The sequence below is a fragment of the Trichechus manatus genome, unplaced genomic scaffold (assembly GCF_000243295.1).
Source record: "Trichechus manatus latirostris isolate Lorelei unplaced genomic scaffold, TriManLat1.0 scaffold00098, whole genome shotgun sequence".
NCBI classification, from domain to species: Eukaryota; Metazoa; Chordata; class Mammalia; order Sirenia; family Trichechidae; genus Trichechus; species Trichechus manatus.
In genome coordinates this window covers 10,052,269-10,077,843 of record NW_004444034.1, presented here as the reverse complement: position 1 = coordinate 10,077,843, position 25,575 = coordinate 10,052,269, and the positions used below count along the sequence as shown (strand labels likewise).

At 38.2% G+C, this 25,575-nt stretch overlaps 1 protein-coding gene across 1 annotated transcript in view; it reads left to right on the top strand.

The window, feature by feature from the left end:
• NUS1 (NUS1 dehydrodolichyl diphosphate synthase subunit) overlaps positions 1-25,284 on the top strand; it is a 32,266-nt gene extending 6,982 nt beyond the window's left edge. The window contains exons 2-5 of the mRNA XM_004382742.2: positions 14,244-14,369; positions 15,040-15,189; positions 20,503-20,602; positions 23,286-25,284. Coding sequence (XP_004382799.1) covers positions 14,244-14,369; positions 15,040-15,189; positions 20,503-20,602; positions 23,286-23,376 — 467 coding nt within the window. The 3' untranslated portion in view covers positions 23,377-25,284. The remainder of the gene's footprint in view (positions 1-14,243; positions 14,370-15,039; positions 15,190-20,502; positions 20,603-23,285) is intronic.
• Positions 25,285-25,575: the final 291 nt, after the last annotated feature.

Below are 25,575 nucleotides of genomic sequence, written 5' to 3'. Positions count from 1 at the left end.
TCGTGGTGTATTATTTTTTTGATATGATGCTGAATTCTATTGGCTAGGATTTTGTTTAGAATTTTTGTATCTATATTCATGAGACATATTGGTCTGTAATTTTTTTTTTTTTTTTTGTGGCATCTTTGCCTGGTTTTGGTATCAGGGTTATGCTGGCTTCATAAAATGAATTTGGCAGTGTCGTTGCCTGTTCTATGTTCTGAGATAGTTTGAGTAGTACTGTTGTAAGCTCTTCTCTGATTATTTGGTACAATTCTCCAGTGAAGTCATCTGGGCCGGTGCTTTTTCTTGTTGGGAGTTTTTTTTATTACCTTTCCAATCTCTTCTCTTGTAATGAGTCTGTTCAGATTTTCAACATCACTTTGTGGTAGTTTGGGTAGGTAGTGTGTTTCTAGAAATTTATCCATTTCCTGTAGGTTTTCAAATTTGTTGGAGTATAGTTTTTCATAATACTGTGTTATGATCCTTTTTGTTTCAGTTGGGTCTGTTGTAATGTCCCCCATTTCATTTCTTATTTGGGTTATTTGCGTCCACTCCTGTTTTTCTTTGTCAGTCTGGCCATTGGTTTGTTGATTTTGTTGAACCTTTCAAAGAACCAACTTTTGGTTTTGTTGATTCTTTCTATTGTTTTTCTATTCTCTATTACATTTATTTCTGCTCTGATCTTTTATTATTTCCTTTCTTCTAGTGGCTGTGGGCTTTTAGTTTTTACCCTGTTCTCTTTCTATGTGTTTGAGTTCTGTATTAGTGTTTTGATTTTGTCCCTTTCTTCTTTTTTGATGTGTGCATGTATTGCTATAAATTGTCTGCTGAGGACTGCCTTTGCTGTGTCCCAAAGGTTTTAGTATGATGTGTTTTGATTCTAGGAATTTTTTGATTCCATCTCTGATTTCTTCTATTACCCAGTGGTTTGTAAGCAGGGTGTTATTCAGTTTCCACATAATTGATATTTTTTACCTTGCTTTTCCTGGTGTTAATTCTACCTTGATGACATGGTCAGAGAAAATACTTTGTATTATCTCAGCATTTTGGATCTTGTTGAGGATTGCTCTGTGGCCTAAGATGTGGTCTGTTCTGGAGAAAGTTCCAAATGCATTGGAAAAGACTGTGTACTTTGCAGCTGTTGGGTGTAGTGTTCTATATATGGCTGTGAGGTCAAGTTGACTGATTGTGCCCTTTAGGTTTTCTGTATCTTTGTTGAGTTTCTTCCTAGATGTTTTGTCCTTTACTAAGAGTGGTGTGTTGAAGTCTCCTACTATTATTGTTGAACTGTCAATTTCTCTTTTCAGTGCTGTTAGAGTTTGTTTTATGTATTTGGGAGCCCTGTCATTGGGTACGTAGATGTTTATTATGGTTATGTCTTCATGATGGATCATCCCCTTAATCATTATATAGTGTCCTTCTTTGTCATTTATGGTGGATTTTGTTTTAAAGTCTATTTTATCTGAGATTACTGTTGCCACTCTGCACTTTCTTGGTAGCTGTTTGCTTGACATATTTTTTTCCATCCTTTGATTTTTAATAAATTTACATCTTTGTTTCTAAGGTGTGTGTCTTGTAGACAGCATATTTATGTATGCTGTTTTTTTTTTAATCCATTCTATCACTCTCTCTCTCTTTATGGGTGCCTTTAGGCCATTTACATTCAGTGTAATTATTGATAGGTGTGAATTTATTGCTGTCATTTTGTAGTGTTTTTTTTTCCTCGTGGTGCTGATGTTTTCTTTGTTTCTCTTACTCTCCTGTGCTGAATTCCTTTTGTTTGTGGTTTTTGTTTTTTATTTGTTTTGCTTTTGAAGGTTTTGTTTTTACTGAGACTTTGTTTTCCTTCTTTATTTTGATGAATACGTTAACTTTCTTTGTGGTTACCTTGAAATCTACCTTTATCTTTCTAGGTTTCAACCAGTTTGTTATTACTTGGAATCACCTTGCCTTCCTCTCCATTAGAAGGTTCTATATCCACACTGTTTATTCCCTCTTTTATTGTTCTGATGCTGTTGTCATTTACAGATTAACCTCTCTGTTCCCTGTTGTGATTCTTTTGGTTTTGGTTAGTCCTTAAGAGTTCATTTTCTAGGTTGGTATCTGGCTAGTACAATCCTGTATACTAGATTCAGCCTGTGGTCTGATGTTGTTTGGTCTCAGATTGAAGGTCCCTCTTTATTAATGCTTATAAGTTTGGTTTTGTTTTTACATAGTCCCTTAATTTCTGTTTATCTGGAAATGACTTAATTTTGCCATCATATTTGAACAAAAGTTTTGCAGGATATATTATTCTTGGTTGGCAGTTTTTTTCTTTCCAGGTTTTATATATGTCATTTCATTGCCTTCTTGCCTGCGCTGTTTCTGCCAGATAATCTGAGCTTAGTCTTATTGTTTCTCCTCTGTATGTGACTTTTTGTTTTTCTCGGGCTGCTCTCAGGATTCTTTGTCTTTGGTTTTAGCAAATGTGATTATGATATGTCTTGGTGATATTCTTTTGGGGTCTATCCTATATGGGAGTTCATTGAGCTTCTCGAATGGTCAGCTTTTCCTTTTTCATGATATTGGATAAGTTTTCTGTCAGCAATACTTCAGTAATCCTCTCTGTGTCTTCTGTTTTCTCCCCCGGTTCTGGAACTCTGATCACTCGTAGATTTTTGCTTTTGATTGTATCCCACATAATTCTCAGGGTTTCTTCATTTTCCTTCGTTCTTTTTTCTGATTTTTCCCTCAGAGTTGTAGCAAGTGTTTGTCTTCAGTTTCATTTATTCTGTCTTCCATCGTTTCAAACCTGCTCCTAAGCCCTTCTCTGACACTGTCCATTTCTGAAATCTTGTTGTTTATCTTTTGGATTTCTGATCGTTGTTTTGTATGATTTGTAGTTGTTCATTTATTTTAGCATTTTGTTCCTGTATTATTTTCTTGAGTTCTTCCAATTTTTTGCCCATATTTTCTATGAATTTGTCTGTCTTTTCCATGAATTTGTCTTTTTTACCCCTCATTTTTGTCTGCTTTTTGCTTCAATTCTTGAATAATTCTGAGAGTTAGAGATTTGAATTCCCTTTCAGGTAGTTCCAGTACCTTTTCTTTTACTGGAAAGTCATCTAATGTTTTATTTTGGATGCCTACTGGAACCACCCTGTCCTGTTTTTGTATATGTTTTGATATTGTCTGCTGTCTTTGGGGCGTTCAGTGGTTATTTTCCTCATTTATTGATTGTAGATTTGTTTCATTCTGCTTTTTTGTTTTACTTGGTTTTATCTGAGCAGGTGGGTTGTGCGTTCTTTGTTGTATGCTCATCTGTGGGTACGATGCTTTTCATCTTCTTCGATGGGCAGGGTCAGTCACTCAGGTATGGTACAGCAGGGCAGGTCCAGCTGAAGGGGAGTTGCTGGGATAGGTTGTTTGCGGCACGTACTAGGGTTGACTGGGCAGACCGGGAATCAGTGCAGGACAGGTTCCAGTAGACTGTGCCTGTGCTCCTTGAGGGTGTGATGTTCAGCATACTGTGCAGGTAGGCAGGAAGGAGGGAAGAGATGTGTGGAGCTAAGATGTGTATGGGAAATGTGAGAGAGGAGAGAGGAACAGGAGCCAGAAAACATACACACAAACCAACAAAAAAGAGTGCTAACGGAGCATGTTATTGAAGAGATAACAGACTGAGAAATGGAGAAAAACAAAAGTAAAAAAAGAGAAAAAAGGGTAAAAGAGAAGAAATGAATAATTAAAAATTAGAGGGGGAAAAAAAAAAGAAAAGCCCCAAGGGATCCCACTGGTGCGGCTGCTAGAACTGGGGCAATTCCTCCCAGGCCATGAAGTACAGCCTGGCTAGAAGGGGTAGAGGTGTCACTCGGTGCCAAGTATTCAGGAGATGGGAAAAGAAGGTACATATAGACAGATGAGAAACTGGATATGAAGAAAGACCAAAAGGGAAAAAGAGAGAGGAAAACGAAACAAAGAAACAAAGAAAAAAAAAAGGAAATAAGAAATGCCCTCAGGGATGTCACTGTGCGTCTGCACAGAGTAAAGGAGTAGCTCCTAAGCCACGCAGTACTGCCCTGCTAGAAGGGGCTACCAAGCCAAGAAAAGAAAAAGGAAGCAAACAAATCAAATCAGAACAAACAAACAAAAAAATCCTTGGGGGTCCCACCAGAGTGGCGGCACGGGCTGGGAAGCAGTTTCACAGTCGAGCTGTGCTTCACAGACTTTTAGGAAGAAGCAGAGATGGCACGTGGGGCCAGGTATTTGAGAGAAAGGAGGGGAAGGTGGTGAAAGCTAAGGAAGAAACCTAAAGAAGCAGAAAAAAGTAACACCAGCAGCCCACCAGTGGCACTCAGAGAGCCAGCCAGTGCAGGCGGGTGGAATCCAAGCGACACCAGGGGTGAAACCGGTGCTTCCCGGCCAAGAGACTGTGGCCGCAGGAAGCAGAGGAGGCCGAGTGGGGGTGAAGAAGGGTGGGGGGTGAGGAAGCGTATATTGCTGGTTACCGGTTCTGTCTCCTGCTGGAAGCTCTGTGAAGCTGCTTTCTTGTACCTTCTGTTCGCCGATCTCCAATAGGAGTCCAAGATGGTGGATCCATGTTGCGGCAGCTGGTAGGAGACCTCTGCATGTATCTCTCCTCACTGTCTGTTCGTGGTCAGTTTCTTATTCCATTCAGTGCTTGGCTGAGTTCTGTATCTCTTTGTTTGATGCTTAGGGTTTCAGGATTGACGTGTGACACTGTTTGACTTAGTTTTTTAGATCTTTGTTGTGGAGGGACGGTGTGGTGCTTCTGTCTGTAGTGCCATGTTGTCTGGAAGTCCTTATATACATTTTTAAAGAAGCAGCATTTAAAGGATGCAAATAAGATCTGCTGACTGAATACTTGTCTAATGAAACTTTTAAATTCCTTGATTCCCTTAATTGGAAAAGTAAGTATATCTTGGCTCTGTTATCCAGCTATGTGTACATACTGGGGTATAAGGGTAGACTGAGTATCGAAACCTGTAAATGATTCCAAAGTGTTATTTTAACTCATATGGTAGAGATTTTAAAAGATTCTGATAAGGTACCTGAATACAGTGTGTAATCTAGTAGAGGGATTGTGGTTGTTGTTAGCTGCTGTCGAGTTGGCCCCCATCTCATGGTGACTCCATGCACAATGGAAAGAAACATTGTCCAGCCCTGTGCTGTCATCCCCGTGAAGTGTTGCAGATCTGACTGTTATGATCTGTAGATTTCCAGGCCTTTCTCCTTAGTCTGTCCTAGTCTGAAAATTCTGAAACTTGTTTAGCATCATAGCAGCACGCAAGCCTGCACTGACAGTTGGGTGGCTATGCATGAGGTATATTGGACAGGATTTGAACCCAGCTCTCCCACATGGAAGGCTAGAATTCTACCACTGAACCATTAATGCTCTCATTAATAGGGGGATAAGCAAACCTGTTGCCATCTAGTTGATTCCAACTCATAGCAACCCTATAAGACAGAGTAGAACTGCCCAATAGGGTTTCCAAGGAGCGGCGGGGTAGATTCAAACTGCCGACCTTTTGGTTAGCAGCTGAGCTCCTAACCAGGGCTTCAGTAGGGAGATAGGGCATCTTATTCGACCGTCTGTTTGGAATATTTTCTGCTTCTGGCTTCCATGATGCCATATATGCTTGGATTTCTTCCTGTCTCACTTCTTGTTGTTTTTGAACCTTATGTCTAGCTCCACTTCTTAATGTTGAACTGTTTTAAAGTTTTGTACCATATGTATGCTCTTGTCTTTTCTGTGTTCACTCTATCTCCCAAATTAGGGGTCAGCGGACTTTCTTAAAGGGCTAGATAGTAAATATTTTAGGCTTGGTGGGCCATGTGGTCTTGTCACAACTATTCAACTCTGCCCTCGTAGCCAGAGCAGCCATAAACGAATGGGCGTGGGTATATTTCAATAGCAGTAGTTTGTGGCTCCTGGTCCCAGATGATCTACCCAATTCCATTGCTTTAAATACCATCTTTGTGCTGACATCCAGATTTGTATCTCCAATTCTGATCGATTTCATAATTCCAGACTTCTGTATCCAACTCCGTAACACCTCCACTTTTATTGTTGTTATTGTTGTTGTTAGATGCTGTCGAGTCAGTTCCAACTCATAGCAACCCTATGTACAACAGAACGAAACACTGCCCAGTCTTGCACTATCCTCACAATTGTTACGCTTGATCGCATTGTTGTAGCCACTGTGTCAAACCATCTCATTGAGGGTCTTCTTTTTCGCTGGTGCTCTACTTTACCTAGCGTGATGTCCTTCTCCAGGGACTGATCCCTCCTGATAACATGTCCAAAATATGTGAGACAAAGTCTTGCCATGCTTGCTTCTAAGGCGCATTCTGGCTGTACTTCTTCTAACACAGATTTGTTCTTTCTTTTGGCAGTTCATAGTATATTCAGTATTCTTCATCAGCACCATAATTCAGAGGTTTCAGTTCTTCTTCAGTCTTTCTTATTCATTGTCCAGCTTTCACATGCATATGAGGCAACTGAAAACAGCATGCTTTGGGTCAGGTGCACATTAGTCCTCAAGGTGATGTCTTTGCTTTTCAACACTTTGAAGAGGACTTTTGCAGCAGATTTGCCCAATGCAGTGCGTCCCTTGATTTCTTGACTGCTGCTTCCATGGGTGTTGATTGTGGATCTAAGTAAAATGAAATCTTTTGACAATTTCAGTCTTTTCTCTGTTTATCATGATGTTGCTTATTAGTCCAGTTGTGAGGATTTTTGTTTTCTTTATGTTGAGGTGTAATCCATACTTAAGTTTGTGGTCTTTGATCTTCATCAGCAAGTGCTTCAAGTCCTCTTCACTTTCAGCAAGCAAGGTCTCTGTGTAATATTCTTCCTTTTAATAGAATTTCTGCCTTTGTGCAATAAGGAAGTGTATGTTTTATTTTAAGAGGTTCTTGGAAGCTTAAAAAAAAACTCCATTCGGCAGTGTGGCCCTTTAGTTTTGTTGTTGTTAGGTGGCACTTTGTGGGCTGGTAATTCAGCTTATTAAATAAACATTGAACTGCTATGTGGAAAATGTCTTAAGGGATAAGAGATGAGTAAGACACAAGTTCACAAGTAAGACTACTGTTTACCCGTCGCCATTGAGTCGATTCCGACTCATAGTAGCCCTGTAGGACAGAGTAGAACTGCCCCGTAGGGTTTCCAAGGAGTGGCTGGGGTATTCGAACAGCTGACTTTTCAGTTAGCAGCAGAGCTCTTAACCACTATGCCACCAGGGCTCCAGACTACAGTTCAGTAGGGAGTTAAGCTATAGCTATGATAAGCACAATATTCATTTATTAAGGGGTTTGAACAAAGTGTGTGTGTGTGAAGGGTGGTGATTCAGAGGAGGAATGGGGCACATCTGGCTGAGAAGTTGGGAGAAGCCTCTTTGAGGGTGACATTTGATCTGGACCTTGAAGAATTAAGAGAATTTTACAGGTGTGGGGCTGGGGGCAGGATGGAGAGGTTCTGAGTGGAGAAGGTAACATAAAAGAGGATGGAGGCTGGGGAACATCAGCCAATTCTAATCTGCTGGGGATAGAGTACTGTAGAGAGATAGATGCATTTATTTCATAAACAGAAATTATTTTCACCCACTAAGTGTAGGAACATAGGCTGGATTGTTACTGCTGAGCTGACCAGTTTGTTCTTAATACACTAGGCATTTTGGGTGCCATTGAAGATATATTAAAGTTGGGACATGCCAGGATTAAAGATGCACCTGAAGAAGATTAATCTGGTAGTCATGTGGGGGTGACACTTATTAGAAGGGGCAGGAAGACCCATTAGAAGATGGCTGTAATATAATAGAGAAGAGGGCAGTGGGTTGAAACAGAGTGGGATCAATGGACAAGAAGAATATGGGTGCAGAAAACATTGCTGTTGAAGACTGTTATAGAATGTTGGGGAGGGGCGATAATGTTAGTAGAAAAGACGGGTGACTGGACAGGTAGTGGTGCCTTTATTAGGAATAAAACATCAAGAAGAAGTGCTATTTTAAAAAAAAAAAAAATTATATAAACAGCTTTATAACAGTCATGAATCACCTGTTGTCCCAGCATCTTCATACATTTACTGTTCTCATTTTGTCTGTTCTCTTCCAGGCTTTGTCCCTAAGTGCATATAGCTTTTATGCTTATAGTACTGCTGTATTAAAAAAAAAAAAAAAAAACTTTATGTAGGTGCCTTGAGAGCTAGTTTATAAAATAAACTGACAAGTTTTAGATTGGTTCTTTCAGATGCTTACAGAACTTACAGGTAGAAATAGACATTTGAATGAATTGCAAACATTAGGAACCAAATGCTGATCCTGTCTTTATTAAATTATTGTTTATTTTTTAAATATTTTATTGTGTTTTAGGTGAAAGTTTACATAACAAATTAGGTTTCTCTTTAACAGTTTTTATACAGATTGTTCCGTGACGTTGGTTACAATTTTCACAATGTATCAGCATTCTCATTATTTCCGTTCTGTTTGATCTGTTTCCATTGATCTGGCTTCCCTGCCCCTCCTTGCCTTCTCATCTTTGCTTTTGGGTAAATGTTGACCGTTTAGTCTCATACAGTTGATTGTTTAAGGTAGCGCAGTACTCATGGGTGATATTGTTTATTTTATAAGCCGGTCTGTTTGGCTGAAAGGTAACCTCCGGGAGTGGCTTCAGTTTCAAGTTCAAAGGATATCGTAGGGGGGCCCTCTAGTCTCTATTGGTCCAGTAAGTCTGACCTTTTTCAGGAATTTGAATTTTGTTCTACATTTGTCTTCCATTCTATCTGGGACCTTCTATTTTGTTCTTGGTCAGCACGGTCAATAGTGGTAGGTGGCACCATGTAGTTCTTCTGGTCTTAGGGTAGAAGAGGCCATGGTTTGTGTGGGCTTTTAGTCCTCTGGACTAGTTTCTTCTTTGAGTCTTTGGTTTTCTTCATTATCTTTTACCTCCAGACTAGTAGAGACTAACAGTTGTATCTCAGGTGGCTGCTCACAAGCTTTTAAGACCCCAGATGCTACTCACCAAACTAGGTTGTAGAACATTATTTTTATGAACTATGTCATGCCATTTGACTGAGTTGTCCCACAAGAATTAGTAAACGAATCCCACGAGGTGTTTGGATATGTCTAGGAAGTCTCCATAACTGTGCCCCCTGTGTGTTTTATTATATATATATATATAATGTATGAGTATGTATGCAGCACACTCAAACAGGTATATACATATATCTGCAGATATACATGTACACACATATACGTTCTATATACATATATGCATGAATATATACCTATGTAACCCCACTCATATTTTTGGTTATTAATATTGTTGCAAAATTATATATTTTATAGCATTTACTGAAATTTCCCTTATTCTTGCATACTTCTTAGTGTCTTCATTTGCCTTGGTCATGTTGTGCAGACTTCACCCATACTGGGTATTGCCTTTCCCATTACCAAAAATAACAAATGTTTACTGTCTAGAAAGTGATTCCCCCCTCCCTCTCCCTCCCATCCCTGGTAACCATCAAAGAACATGTGTATACTTCTTCTTGACTTTTTATAAAAGTGAGATCATGTAATATTTGTCCTTTTGTGATTGACTTATTTCACTCAGCATAGTGTCCTCCAGATTCATCCATGTTATAAGTAAGATGTTTCTTGGACTTCTCATTATTCTTTATAGTTGCGTAGTATTCCATTGTATCTGTGTACCACAGTTTGTTTATCCATTCTTCATTGATGGGCACTTAGGCTGTTTCCATCTTTTTGCTATTGTGAATAATGCTGCAATGAACATAGGTGTACATATGTGATCCTGTCTTTATTAAAATTTTAATGTTTTATTCATCGTGGATTTTTTGCATTAATTTTAATTTTTTAAAGATATTTCATTAAATTATTATTTATCTTGATTACTGAGTTTCTTGGCACCGCCTTAAATTTCACACCTGGGCTGAGTGCCTTACTCATTTTACTCTTGTCCTGGTCCTGAGTAATTTTGAAGTCTTGTGAGTGACTAGACTGAGAGAAGGAGGAGGACATGGACAGAAAGAAGGGCTAAAGTGGGAACTTTGAGGAATAATGTCCACTTAGGGGTGGAAGGAGGGAAAGGACTTACTTGGTGGAAAGTGACGAGGGGCTATTTAAGAAGCAGGTTGGTCATTGAACCAGAAGACATTCAGAAAAGCTGAGACATTGAAAGGAAATTGAGAAGGAAGCAGGATGGTCATTAATAGAAAATGCTCCATAAAAGTTGAGAAGGAAAGGATAAAGACTGAAAAGTAGCGACCATTTTAGTGATTAAGAACGTCACCCATTGGCTTGGAGAGAACAAGTTCCTGAAAAGCTTTTCAGTTTTAATCTGGAGACTAAGGTAAAGTTGAGTACGTTGGTGGAAAGTGAAGTGGAGTTTTTTTTGTTTTTGTTTTTTGGAGAATATCAAAGGAAGGGATCACTGTGATGCAAATAGACAAAAGCAAGAATTCTTGGTGGGTTACTATTAAAATAGATAAATCTTAGTTCATATGGGAAATAGATTCACCATTTTATGTTTAAAAAATTCGTATGTCCTGGCAGGAGTGTTGTGGAGATTTTACCTTCTATTTTAAATTAGAAAACTTTTGAAATCCATATGATTTCCATAATTTTTGCCTAGATATAGGTCAAAGTGTGGTCTAAAATTTTTTTCTCTTTACTTGCATGTTGCTGTTATGTTGTTAGGTGCCATCGTGTTGATTCCAACTCATAGTGACCCTACTGGACAGAGTAGAACTGCCCCATAAGGTTTCCAGGTAGCAGCTGGTGGATTTGAACTGCCAACCAATTTGGTTAGCAGCTGAGCTGTTAACCACTATGCCACCAGGGCATTTATAAGCGTATATCATAAATTTATATGCTGTTTTGTTGTATATGCTTTTTGTGTCATTCATGTGGATTTTATAATTGAATGGAGGATAATGATTGTATCCTGCATATCTATATTCCCATAGCATTTATCCCTGTACCTGTATTCTTACAGTAACTATTATCATGCTGTGAATAAGAGTGTAATGTTTGCTTCTTGAAATATAAACATCAGCAGGCTCAGGTAATCCAAAATGGATGCTCAGAACACTTGGTTAGCCTCATTACCTTAACATTTTGCAGGGTTTGAAAAAATGTAGATCCCACAAAAGAATAATGCAGTTAAGATGTAAACTAATGAAAAACCACTCTTAAAAGTAGATTGTTGTTGTTAGGTGCCGTTGAGTCAGTTCCAACTCATAGCAACCCTGTGTACAACAGAACTAAACACAGCCAGGTCCTGTGCCATCCTTACAGTTGCTGCTGTGCTTGAGCCCATTGTTGCAGCCACTGTATCAATCTATCTTGTTGACGGTCTTTCTGCTTTTCGCTGACCGTATACTTTACCAAGCATGATGTTCTTCTCCAGGGACTGGTCCCTCCTGATAACATGTCCAAAGTATGTGAGACAAAGTCTTGCCATCCTTGCTTCTAAGGAGCATTCTGGCTGTACTACTTCCAAGACAGATTTGTTCCTTCTTTTGGCAGTCCATGGTATATTCAGTGTTCTTTGCCAACACCATGATTCAAAGTCATCAATTCTTCAGTCTTCCTATTCATTGCCCAGCTTTCACACGGATATGAGGCGATTGACGATACCATGCATGGCTTGGGTCAGGTGCACTTTAGACTTCAAGGTGACATCTTTGCTTTTTAACACTTTAAAGAGATCTTTTGCAGCAGATTTGCCCAGTGCAGTGCATCATTTGATTTTTTGACTGCTGCTTCCATGGGTGTTGACTGTGGATCCAAGTAAAATGAAATCCTTGACAACATCAGTCTTTTTTCCATTTATCATGATGTTGCTTATTGGTCCAGTTGTGAGGATTTTTGTTTTCTTTATGTTGAGGTCTAATCCATACTGAAGGCTGTAGTCTTTGATCTTCATCATTACTTGCTCAAAAAGGATACTGATCACATTTCTTTAAAGTTTTGTTAATGTGTGATTAGGAACATATTTTTTATTTAATCTTACTCTGGATATGGCTATTACAAAGATGTTTACTTAGTATTTCTAAGCTTAGAGTCTTATGATTGTGGGCTTTTATAAGCAGCCACATTCTTAGCTCTGCTTTTCTCTTTAGATAAGTTCTCTTATCTTTGAGAGACCTCATTCTTCCTTGTACATACAGCTTTTACCTTAAGGAGGATGGCTCCCAACTATATATCTACATCTCACTACCTGATCTGTTGTCTCTTTTCAGTAGACATTTACTTGTTGAGTGCCTGCTCTGTGCCAGGCACTGTGCTGGGCCTTTGCGAGCAAAACAAGTAAGATTCTTAACCATATTAAAAAAAAAAAAAATCAAAACACAAGCTTTTAAGGAGAAGAGGAGTGTTAAAATGGTGTGGCAGGGGCATCTGACCTCCTCTAACTTCACAAGAGGGAAGGAGTATTGAGATCAACAGTCCAAGGCTGATTCCTATGAGGTGGAGTTCAGACATACCTCCTCTTTCCAACCTTTTTACCAGTTCTGACACCAGCTGTGCCTCCCACAGCACTCTCTACTTCTCTGCTGGGTTCGATAATTCGTTGCAATGGCCATACAGAACTCACAGACCATACTCACAGTTATGATGTTTATTAGGGAAGTAACAGATTGCAATTCAGTATCAGAAACAACTCAGGATACAGTTGTTCAGTCAGGATAGCCTCTTCTCAGTCGTGCCTGTAGCCAGCTCTCTCTGGCTCTGGGCCCCTGAGCTCGGCCTCTACCCTACTTGGGCAAGTGATGCAAAGCTTGTTTGCTCTGCCAATAAGTACCTGGGGCACCTCACTCCGCCCGGAAGCCTCCTACCTGAAGGCTCTCAGCTCTGTGGCTCCATGGGTTGGCACACCCACTGTAACTGCCTTCCTCTGTGGGCCAGGAAGCCCACTGTGCTGTCTAGCACGGGTTCTGCTGCCACCATTTTTCTGCCACTGCTTCTTGCTGTCTTGCACCATCTCTGGTGTTATAGCTCTCTCTCTCTCTGTCCTTTGGGGCTAGGAGGTTCTCAGCGCAGGGACTCCAGGTCCAAAGGACATGCTCCGTTCCCTCTCTTCTTGGTGGTGGTAGTGAGTTTCCCTCTTGCCAACTCAGGGATAGCTCATTTTAAGCCTAGTGGGATGGCAAAACTGACCAATCCCTTTGTTAGGGTTCCATACGCCTTATTTGCATGGTCCCATCCCCGCAAGGGTGCCATGCACCTTATTTGCATTATTAGCAAAGCCTTTCCCCACCAAAGAAGACTGCTTTTATCTTTGAATTGCTGTTGCACATACACTACCAACTTGCCACTTGCATATATCATATTTTGTGCTATATTATGTATATATATTTATTTTATTCTCTCTTCTAGTTAATCTGTGAACTGCTTTCAAGTCACTTGATAAAGAGAAAAAAGGCAGTGGCCACTCGAATGCTGCGTTTTTGAAAACAACCAGAAACCTACTGCTTGTTTTTAGTTGAAGTTCTTCATTAGTTTTATCTTAAATGTATGCTACATCGTTCCTTTATCTTTCTTAATTATATGATGTTGGTTAAAGTTTTAACCTCTCTGTGTAGAGTTGGAGGATCAAACACTATATATGCAGTTTATTTCCTTGCTTTTTCATAGAATCAGAATTTGATAGGTAGATGAAGTGTGTGCTGTAGACAATGCACATTTTCCATTGAATTTACTAATTGTTGATTTTGTTGCCTTTGTCTCTTATTCTCTACTTTTTACATAATTCATATTAGTTCCTCTTAGGAGTAAAAAAAATATTCAAAATGAGGTATTAATATTTAATCCACATAGTAAATCTGCAGGGAAAACCATTAGACTGGGACTCAGGAAGATCTGGGCTCTAGACCACCACTGTAATTGATAATTTCTTGGACAAGTCACTTAGGGATGTTGGGTTTCAGTTTCTTAATACATAACTAAAGGTAAATAATATCTTAAAATTCCTTTCTAGGTCTAAATTTCTGTCATATCCATGTTGCTGCTAATTAGTTATTCCTGTCCTTTTTTGATCTTAGCCTGAAGCTAGACTCTTGTATTAACAAAGTTTTGTTGTCATTTTTTTTTTTGTTTTTTTAGATTCTAGTTTGGAGTTAGTCATTACTACTTCATTGGGAACTTGTTCATTGCAGGACCTAGAGTTTTCACAAGTAGGTGTTAATTATTGAATAGGATAAATTAACGTCATTGTGATTTTTACTTTTTTGTCTGTTTAAGGCATTTTCAAAAGAAATAATTCCAGATTAATGGATGAAATTTTAAAACAACAGCAGGAACTTCTGGGATTAGATTTTTCCAAATATTCACCAGAGTTTGCAAATAGCAATGACAAAGATGATCAAGGTAAGATAAATAAGCAACGTATGCAGATGTGTGTTTTGCATTTCAAGGCAAATTTTGTCTTTCATTCATTTTGCTCTTTTAGTCCTTACTGTCACTGTATTTAATCATCAGATTTGTTAGACTTTTCTCTCTTAATCTTGTTGAAAGATAATTTTCAGAAACAGAAAATCATGACTCTCATATAACTTATGAATAACCAGGAGCCAGATTGTAAAATAGCTCTCATAGAATCAGAATTGGGTGGAAATGTGTGCTATGGACAATGCATATTCTTCCACTGAAGCATAACATTTTTCTAGTCTTAATTTTTTTCCCCTTCTATCCTATATTATTACTGTGCTATGATTGAGGGTGGCATTTTAGATGAATAGAAATTGTTACCTAGCCTATAGTTTAAATTCCTACTTCTAGAGAATTTATTCACAAATACAGTGTCCATTTGAACATTTTGAAAAGAAGACAGCATTTACATATATACATAAATGTGATTTTGGGTCCTTTCTGAGGAGAGTAGCCAAGTACATTTTGATATTGAAATTGAGAAGTTTAGGTTCTTGTTAACAATGAGAAATGTTTATTTTGTTCTCAATTTAGTATTTCTTAAAACTGATTTTAAAATATATCCAGAAGAGGATTTTTAAAAAAATATCTTGTTTGTTTTTTCCTCCAGTTTTAAATTGCCAATCAGCAGTGAAGGTGCTGTCCCCAGAAGATGGAAAAGCAGATATTGTGAGAGCTGCGCAGGACTTTTGCCAGTTAGTAGCCCAGCAGCAAAAGAGATCTACAGATTTGGATGTAGATATGTTAGACAGTTTACTTAGTAAGTCATATGTACACACACACACACACACACACACGTACGTACACACACACATATGTTTTTAGTTTTGTCTCACAAGGTTATAGTATCAAAGAGAACATTTAGGCTCCTTTCACAGTATAAAACCTTATTTGAAAATAAAAAGTTTGTCATTATAATTGTTATGTGTCTGAGATTTAAAGACCCATTTGTGAAAATGGCTTTGAGACATTGAAAGTTGTAGTCCACTCACTTACATGAGGACTTAATGAGAAAGGAGAGGACTTAATATTTTCTCCCCACTTTGGGTTTTGAATGTTCTTGGAAGTAGGACTTCGACTTGTCAGCCTTACTCCCTTCTCCCCCTTCCTTGTTTAGGAATAAGTTTGAACTTAATAGCTATTTAGGGAGCAGTCTCAAGGATATAATCTTACTGTTATCCATGACTTTTTTTTTTAATTCTTTTATCTTATATCCAATATACTACTGTATTTGTCATGTTATACCAAATACAACATTATATCCTTGTTTTTTGTTTTTTTTAAGCTGTTTATAAAAGCCTTCTGTTTGCTTTTTCTCCCTAGAGCCAAGCCCCTGTAGAAACTTTTTACCTTAACTTCATGGTCCTTCTGCTTACTAGCATTGTCCTTGATCCTTCAGAAGAAAGGCAGTACATCTAAAAAATTAATGTCCAGTGATGGCTTCTATAGCCATATGATTTCAGACATTCATTTTACGTTTCATTCATTTACGTAGAGTCTCCATTCATCTTACTCATTAATCATGCATTTTCTGTCTAAGTGATTCATTTATCTAACTCTCTATTCTTTGTTTCTTTCACTTTGCCACATGTCCATCACAGGGCATAGTCCCTCTTTGACCTCATGTTCTCATTAACTCCCAACTTTACACTGGCTACCTACTTCTTACCCTACTCTTCTATTCCTACTCTGTCATTGCTTGGCTATATTCAAGCCAAATGAGTAGGCTTAAAGTAGACCATTGTGAGGTCTCCGGTCAGAGGTTACTGGTATGTGGACTGTTTTCTCGATCCTGTGAAGTCCTAACCAGAGACTTAATTTATGAAGATGTCCTAAAAGGTTCACACAGGGGCCCAAAGGTGACCTTTCAAGTAGCACATGGCAAAGTGCTGAAGTTGAGGATGGGTGTAGCTTTCAGGGGTTATAGACCCATGATAAACGAAAATATACATAGTCCTTAAGTTAACACATTTATCTTACAGAAGCAAACACTGAATGCCATCACCTCAAAAAGTTACTTCCTCGCTTCAGTTAATCCTCACTCCTCCTTTCAACCCCAGGCAACCGCTTGTCTTCTGTCTGACTAGACTTTTACTTATTTTAGAACTTTTCTGTAAATGGAATCATATAACGTGTGGTCTTTTGGATCTCACTTCTTTCAGTATATTTTGAGGTTCAGCTATGTTGTTGCATGTTCATCGCTGTTTATTGGTGAGTAGCGTTCTGTTGTATGGATAGACCACATTTTGTTTATCTGTTCACCCACCGATGCACATTTGGGTGTTTTCAGTTTGAATAATGCTGCTATGACCATTTTCATACAAGTCTTTGTGTGGACATATGTTTTGTTTTCTCTTGGGTAGATACCTAAAAGTGGAATTCCTAGGTCTTATAGGGAGTGAAAGAGCCCTGGTGGTGCAGGGGTTAAGCGCTCTTCTGCTAACCCAAAGATCTTCGATTTGAACCACCAGCCACTCTGTGGGAAGAAGATGTGGCATTCTGCTTCTGTAAAGATTTACAGCCTTGGAAACCCTAAGGGGCAGTTCTGCTCTGTCCTATAGGGTTGCTATGAGTGGGAATCGACTGGTTGGCAATGGGTTAATTTGTTGATAGTGAGTGAATATTTACACTTTGAAGGAACTGCCAAACTGTTTTCCAAAGTGTCTGTGCCATTTTACATTCCCACTGGCGGTATATGAGGTTTCCAGTTTCTCTACATCCTTGCTGATACAAAGTATTGTCAGCTTTTTTTTTTTTTTCTTTAATTTTAACCATTCTAGTGGGTGTGTAATAGTTTATCACTGTGGTTTTAATTCACATTTTTTAATGAGTAATGATGTTGAATATTTTTCATGTGCTAATTTGTCATCTCTATCTTTGGTAAGTGATTTTCAAATATGTTGCCTATTTTTAATGCGTTGGTTTATTACTGAGTTTTAAGGGTTGTTTATATACTTGATACAAATACTTTACAAGATTTGCAAATATTTTTTCCTAGTCTTTAGCTTACCTTTTCATTTTCTTAATGGTGTCTTTTAAGGGGTTCCTTAATGGTGTTTAAAAAAAAAAAAAAAGTGAGTAGTTAAGAGCTCGGCTGCTAACTAAAAGGTTGGCAGTTCGAATTCCACCATCTGCTCCTTGGAAACCCTTTGGGACAATTCTGCTCTGACTTATAGGGTCACTATGAATCGGAATCGACTCGATGGCAATGGGTTTGGTTTTGGTTTAATGGTATTAGGTAAAAGATACCAGTTTTTCTACTACTATTTTGTCAAAGGACTGTCTTTTCCCCCTTCAATTACCTTAGCTCCTTTGTTGAAAATCAGTTGACCATAAATATGTGGGTTTATTTCTGGGCTCTCCATTCTATTCTGTTGGCCAGTATGTTTATCCTTATAATGCCGCACTTTCTTGATTACTGTAACCTTAAAATAAGTTTTGAAATCAGGTAGTGCAAGTCCTTCAACTTAATTTTTTTTTCACAAAGTTGTTTTGTCTATTCAAGTTCCTTTGCCTTTTCATATAAATTTTATAATCAGTTTGTCAATTTCTAAAACAAAACTGCTGAGATTTTGGTAGATATTGCATTGACTGTAGATCAGTATGGGAAGAAATGCCATCTTAACATTGAGTCTTCTAATTCATGAACATACTATGTATCTCTCCATTTATTTGGGTCTTAATTTTTCTCTCAACAGTGTTTTATAATTTCAAGGTATAGCGCTTCTACATCTTTTGTTTAATTTATTCCTAAGTATTTTTTTGATGGTATTGGTAATGGTTTTCAAATTTTATTTTAGGATTGTTTGTTGATAGTATATGGAAATGCAATTGGTTTTTTTATACACCTACTCCTCACTTATCGACTTTCCCGTTATACGACATTTTGCATTTATGACAGTAGTAAAAAATTTACTCTTATACTGTTTTGCACATTAATGATGTACATCTGGCAGTAATGAACTCCAGGGTGTGAGGTGAGAGTAATGTCAGCTGTGATGGTTAAGATTATGTGTTAACTTGGCTGGGCCATGATTCTTAGTGGTTTGGCAGTTATGTAATATGATTTGGCCCTTGTGTAATGATGTAGCCATCCTCCACTTTTTGATCTGATGTGGTCATCCTCTGTTTTTGCATAATGCCAATTTCACATAATGACCTAGTCTTTGGAACCTATCCATGTCTATCAGCAAGGAGTGGATGTATTGATTTTGTGTCCTGTGACCATGCTGAAGTCGCTTAATAGTTCTAGGATTTTTGTAGATTCTTAGGATTTTTTTTTTTTTTGGTTTCACTTCCTGTGTCAGCATAGCTTAGCAGTCAGCTGTTGATTTGCACAAAGGCTGTAGTACTCAAACACCTCAAACTTCTAAGGCTTTCATGATCTCTGTGTGGGGTGGAAGAGTGCCTTTAAAGTTGCTGCTGGTTCTCAAGTGTCATTGACTTTGGCTTTTCACTGGGCTTTTTTGCCATCCTTTTTCGCCCTTCCTTTTCACCCATTCCATATGTTTCCCAGTCAGCCATGGATGTGTACAGAGCTTATTTCAAGCCTTATTTGCAGGATCTCCCTGTTAAATTTCTAGACACTGTACTGTTTGTCACAACTGGGACTACAACCGCAGGCTAGCAAAGCTGTGGGTTTTCCTCATTCATTCCCTGTGAACTTCATCACTTTTAGCTGGCAAAACTATGGATTTTCACCATCTTGGACCCCTCTCCCCCAAATTGAACCTGTGTCTTTTGGCAACAAGCAGCAAATCTAGTGGTTTTTATAGACAGCACCATGCTGGTAGAACTACAGTTCTCTCCAGTTGACTGGGGGAAAGGGGTTAGGATTGAGAGCAGTTCTAGGCAAGGTGCCGTGGACTCTTGTTGTTCTCACCTGAACTCTGCCTTTGCCCTTAAATGGTTGATTTTGTCCGTTTTCATACATGTTTTTTTTATAGAGAGGATAATTGCGCTCTTCACACCACCAAAGTCAGAAGTCCCTTCTTGTTATTATTTTTACTAAAGAGGATTTCTTTTTAGCTAGCAGAGGAATATGTGTTCCTTTCCTTAATCTATTTATGCTACCAAGGTGGACTTTTAAAAGACTTTGTTGTGGAAATAATTCCTTACTATTACTGCTGGATAGGCTTGTCTAATCCAGTTTCCTTACTTAATAATTAAGCCCTGGAGAGGTTGCGTGACAAGCAAGTTAGTGACAGACTGAGATTATTAGAAACTATTAGAATCTGGGCCTCTCAAATTATAGTGTCTTTTTTATTTTACCAGTGGCTTTTCAAACTTTTATTTTTAAGCCTTTGAAATGTCCCGATTCCTTTTTCCCCAAGCCAGTTCTCATGGAATCTAGTTTGTAAAACATAAAAAATGGACATGTTCTTGTTGAGGCAGGTGTTCACTCCCCTTTTCCCTCATGAGGGGGCTTGGGCTCTGGAGAACAGTGAAAACATTTGTTTTGTGTATATATTTGTGTATAGGAGTTGGCCTTTCTGGCTTCTTAGGTGTAAATAAGGGACTTAGGGGAGAGAAGGAGAGTAGACACTTTTTAAAGTCGTTTTCAGCTCTGAAATTATTTGGCTGTGTGGCCAGAATAAACAATTGTAGAGCAGTGTCCTTCCCAGGATGCCAAGAAAACGCTGAAGCTGAGTCTTGAAAGATAGACAGGATTTAGGGGTACCCATAGGGCTTAGGGTAGGTATGGGCTGCCCCTCCTTTTCAGGTAATCAATCCAGTAAATGGACTTTTGAAAAGACTTCTATATTTGGAATTGTTATTAAAGTATATGTTATGGAGTGGGGTCAGAGGGGCATACAAACATACAATAAAGCTTTTGAGGAAAACAGATGCTCAAAGCATAAGAAGCCAATATGAATAACAGACTTTGCCTTTGGTCATTTTGGCAGTTTGAATCCACCAGCCACTCCTTGGAAACCCTATGGGGCAGTTCTACTCTGTCCTTGAGGGTCGCTATGAGTTGGAATTGACTCCACAGCCATGGATTTGGTTTGGTTTTGGTTTAGATTAAATAAGCAATGCATGTTAAGTTAATATATATTTCTTTATTCCCAAGGTTCAAATGGTTTCCCTGATCCTGATTTAGTATTGAAGTTTGGTCCTGTGGACAGCACATTAGGCTTTCTTCCCTGGCACATCAGATTGACTGAGATTGTGTAAGTAATTAGAAGTGCATTAAGTTGGATCCAATTCAGCATGTTCTTTGAGCCCAGCACTATACTAGCTGTGGTAGGAATTCCCAAAGAATTATAATACAGAATCCTTTCCCTGTGTATTTCACAGTATCAGTGGTAAAATAAAGCATATCTAAATGAGTTAGATACGAGAGTGTATGGTTGTGCAAATGTTTGGTGTTGACACCAGTTACCATAGGAGATCAGAAGTGAGTGCTATCCCTATTGACCAGAGTTGTTGATTCTAGAGAAGAGGTGTGATTTGGGTCTAATTTATTTAATTAGAGAAGTGGGAAAGCATAGAGGATTGGTAGGGAAGACAAGAAAAGGTGGGTGGGGGCAGGAAAAATGAACATGGCATTTTAAAGACATAGTGATGGAACTGGCCACACAAGAGCAGAGAGTTAGTATTGGGTAGCAGTATGAGGCAAAATAAGATAGTTTGGGGGTGTTGAAGTTTAGAAGGCTTTGAATGTCAGCATAAGGAGTGTGTTCCTTTGTTTGGAGAAGCAAACCACTGAGCCTGTGAATAATGTCAGAATGTTGATTTTGTTGTTTGGCAGCTGTGCACTAAGTGGATTGAATTTGGGAAAGGTTGAGGTCAAAAGACAAAGAGGCCATAGCTACAATTTAGAGGAGAAGTGATAAGGAATATAGTGATGAGAATGAAACTGATTATTTAGAACAGGGTTTGGCAAACTTTTTCTGTAAATAATATGTAAATAAATGTAAATAATATGTGAATAAATAATACATAAACAAATGGCTGTGACTGTGTTCCAGTAAAACTTTATTTACAAATGGCAGCAGTGATACCTTGTGAAGTTGGGAGTGTTTTGGGGGGAAGAGTATGTGTTTTAGAACAGCTAGAGCATGTTTGAATCTTGGCTGTGCAGCTCAGTACCATGACTTTTGAAAAATTATTTAAAAATCTCTATTTGTACAACATAGAGAGTTGGCGAAAAAGAGGAAGACCTCAGCGAGATGGATTGACACAGTGGTTGCAACAGTGGGCTCAGTCATAACAATGATTGTGAGGATGGCGCAGGATAGGGCAGTGTTTTGTTCCACTGTACATAAGGTCTCTATGAGTTGGAACTGACTTGATGGCGTCTAACAACAACAATTTGTACAATGGACATTTTAATGTGGAGTTAACGATTTAAATCTGATAATGGACATCAGATACCTAGCACATGACGGGCTCTTCCATGGAACTGTGTGTATATATATCTGTCATAACTCTTAACCACGTTATGTGGAGATTTGCTCTATATTTGTCTCCCCCCATCAGACTGTAAGCACTGTGAATATGTCTTAATCACAATATGGAGAAGTAGAAGGAGGCTGGACCCCTGATAAAACAGACTTGGAAACAACCAGAAAGCTTCTGAGACACTGATGGGTAGTGGCACTAAGTGCTTCTTGAGGATTGATAGACAATGAGGCTGTTGATAAGATGGGCTGAATGAGGAGGATTTTGGAAAGTGTGTAGTTTGAGGAGGTCATTCAAAGCAAGCTGTAGCAAAGAATGTCACCTAATGTGTCCTTTAAGGAAATCATTTCAGTAGAGTGAATAAGAAGATAGATAGCGGGGATTATTAAGAAATGATAAGGAAATAGAGGGAAGTAGGTGACATGTTTCAGAATTCCTGGCAGTCAAAGGAATGATAAAGAAAGGAACATACGTGGAGAGAATCACAGGGTTAGGCAGGAGTTCTGTCATGGTAGTTCTTTGTCTTTTGGTGTATGTGACTATTGAACTCTGAATGTGACTCTTGTACTTTGACCATGTGTTTGGCTCTGATCCAGTTTTTCCCAAGACTCATTATAAAGCTGTGTAAATTAGAGATTTTATTTCATGTTAATTATTGAAAATTATTTTAAATATTTTAAATACTTGAAGGGAAACCCTCTGGAGGTATGTCCACTCTGTCTTTAAAGTGCTTGTCTTCACACTGTAATTACTCCCTTGAGCAATTGGAAATATTGGTCATTTACTGATTGCTCACCACATTGCTCTGGTATATTATCCATGTGGGGATGCTGTGCTGCTCTGTCCAGTGTTAAGCCTGACTTTCATGAACAGCTCAAGCAGTACTGGTTTTACTCTGACCAAGATGAGTCCTTAAAGTGGATTTGAGCAAGACCTTTGTAAATAGTGTTCCAGCTTTGCATTAATCTAGGATAAGTCCCTACGTGGTACAGACAGTTAAACACTCAGCTACCAACTGAAAGGTTGGCTGTTCGAACCCACCAAATGTGACTCGGAAGAAAGGCCTGGCAGTCTGCTTCCAAAAGGTCACAGCCATGAAAACCCTTTGCAGTTCTGTCTACTCTGCAACACATGGGGTCTCCATGAGTAGGAATCAGCTCGACAGCAACTGGTAACTGGTAAATGCTTTAATAGGTTCTGAATCTCTAACTCATTAGAAGTTGCTTTTCTCTTGTGGAAGGGCAGATTACTCTTTACTTGAAGTGTTTCACATCTTTTAGTAGAAATGTTTTGGTGTGAGTTGGAATCAACTTGACGGCACATAACAATGCTTATGATTTACTTTCTTCTGTCCTTAACCTCTTTTTGGTTATTATCCTACTGGTTTCCCCCCACCAAATTACAATATATCATCTAATTGCTTTTTTTTCTCCTGTGCTTTCTTTTCAGCTCTTTGCCTTCCCACCTAAACATCAGTTATGAGGACTTTTTCTCTGCTCTTCGTCAGTATGCAGCCTGTGAACAGCGTCTGGGAAAGTAGTGATCCCTGGTTGCGTAGTTTGATTTTGGGCTTTTGGAGAAAAGGACCTAAATGACTCTGATGTTTACAAAGCACCTATGAAATCCTGCACACACCCAGTCCGTAATCCTCATAATTTATCAACAAACACGAAAAAGTGTCTTACTTGAGAGTGAGTGAGTGTGTGCACATGCACACACGTGTGTGTGTGTGTATGAAAATAAACTTACAACTGAGGGGAGTACTGGAGAAGGAAATGCATAGACCTGCAACTTTGAACAACTAGCAGTAACGTTCAGGATTTGAAATTTCAAACTTTAAAGGCTTCAGCCCCAACTGCTTCCCTGTTTTTGTGGGGAGAGGATGGGGTGATTAGTGCTGCTTGATGGTTGTTTTGGGGAAAAGGGAATAATTTTCAGTCTTTCCTAGTGACCAAACTTAATTTTTAAGAATAATATGTTGATTATTAATTGTAAGCATAATGAGTATGAAGAAAATCCAAAGGAACGGAGTTCTGTGTTGCTCACATGTTAAAAACTTGCAAACCTTTGGAGCAGAGGGACTACCTATCTTCAGATATCCGTCCGTTTCCATTTCATTTCATTATGGTTAAACATTGTGACTTGAGAGTGCTGCTCTGGTGTCCATGTTCTGGGTTGTGAAGGTAAATTTAAAGAGAGGTCTTATTATACTGAAATGCATAATTAAAAAAAAACTGAAGTATTGAATTTGATGGTCAAAGGTGAATAGCTGTAATTTTAAAAGTAAAGGTGGAAAATTTGCTAAAATGGGAATGAAACTTTTGATTTCCTGTTTTGTTTTATTGGCAGGCAATGTGTTAGATGGTACCCAAACATGATTTGAAAAATGTTTTCATTAACTATTTTTATTTAAAATCAGCATTTGATAGAAGTTATCAAGGCAGCCCTTTTTCTCAAAAGTCACCTGTTCCTCTTTGGAATAGCACATTTTAGGACCATGTTAATACCTGGGATTTTTACTCAGTGACTCCTGATGGTGACTTTGTATAAAAGTTCTTTAAATAGGATAGAGGCTTGTGTAGGGAGTAAAAGATTAAACCAAAGTCTACAAAAATCATTTAAATTAATTTTGTGTGTTCTCCTTTATGATAGAGAACATCACTTTCTGTTACTGTTAAAAATCAATAAATGATTTTTTGATAGGTGTTTAATATTTCTTCCCTCACTGCTTATCCTTGCATAGAAACCATTCTTTATATTTGGTGGAGTATTCTGAGAAAACTCTCCTATCAGCAAGTGTACAGTAGTTGTAAACTTGTACATTTAAAATAGAATAGTTTAAATTCTAGGTCTCAGAAGTCTGTAAAATAGCAAAGAAGACTGGATTTGGAAAGCATGATCTGGAACCTTGTCAAATTCTGAAGCTAAGAGGAATAGATATTTTGACTTTGGATTACAAAAGTCCATTTATGATTTTCAGAATATACTTGAAATAAAAATGATTAAACTAAATTTTGGTCCAGTGACATTACTTCGCACTCAGTCCTTTCATAGTCCTTTGTACATCATAAGATTTCTCTTAAAGTCATAATTTATTGCTAAATATTTTGTGTAAATCTACAGCGTATCTCTAAACTTTATCAGCGGATTTTTGGTTTGTTTCCCATTACTGTGATCCATGTTCTATTGAGGCTTTTTTGGCCTTAGTTTAAGACTGAATTTATGCCTCTTATAAATATGGTAGATATAAATGTCTTATAAATACTCTGGAGTATGTATGACTTTGATGAATTAAATTTAACAGGCCCTGTTGAAGTGAAGGGATTTAATATTCATTAAAATGAAGTTAGTGAAATGAATTATACACTAGGATATAGCCCAAGTTGCTAAAGGTTTAATCTTTGAGTCTTTGTTCTTTTTCTCCTATTTTGTAATAATGTCATTTTTACACATCAAAATAAATCTATAAGCTCTGGCCTGAGCATGTAATATTCTTAGGAAGAGACCCTTAAAACCTAAAGGGTTCTGAATTCAGATGGAGGCATTCCAGATCTTCTCATGGGCTCAACTGCTAGTACAATCTCCCCAACTTGAATGGTGTTGATCATTAATGATTATCTGCCTACAATTCCTACCAGAATCATCACAAGTTATGTGTCCTCAGGGCTTTCTGAGCTCTCAAGAAAAATGGATCATTTTAAAGAAAAATGTTGTTAGTCTTCATGTTTTTTTGAAAGAT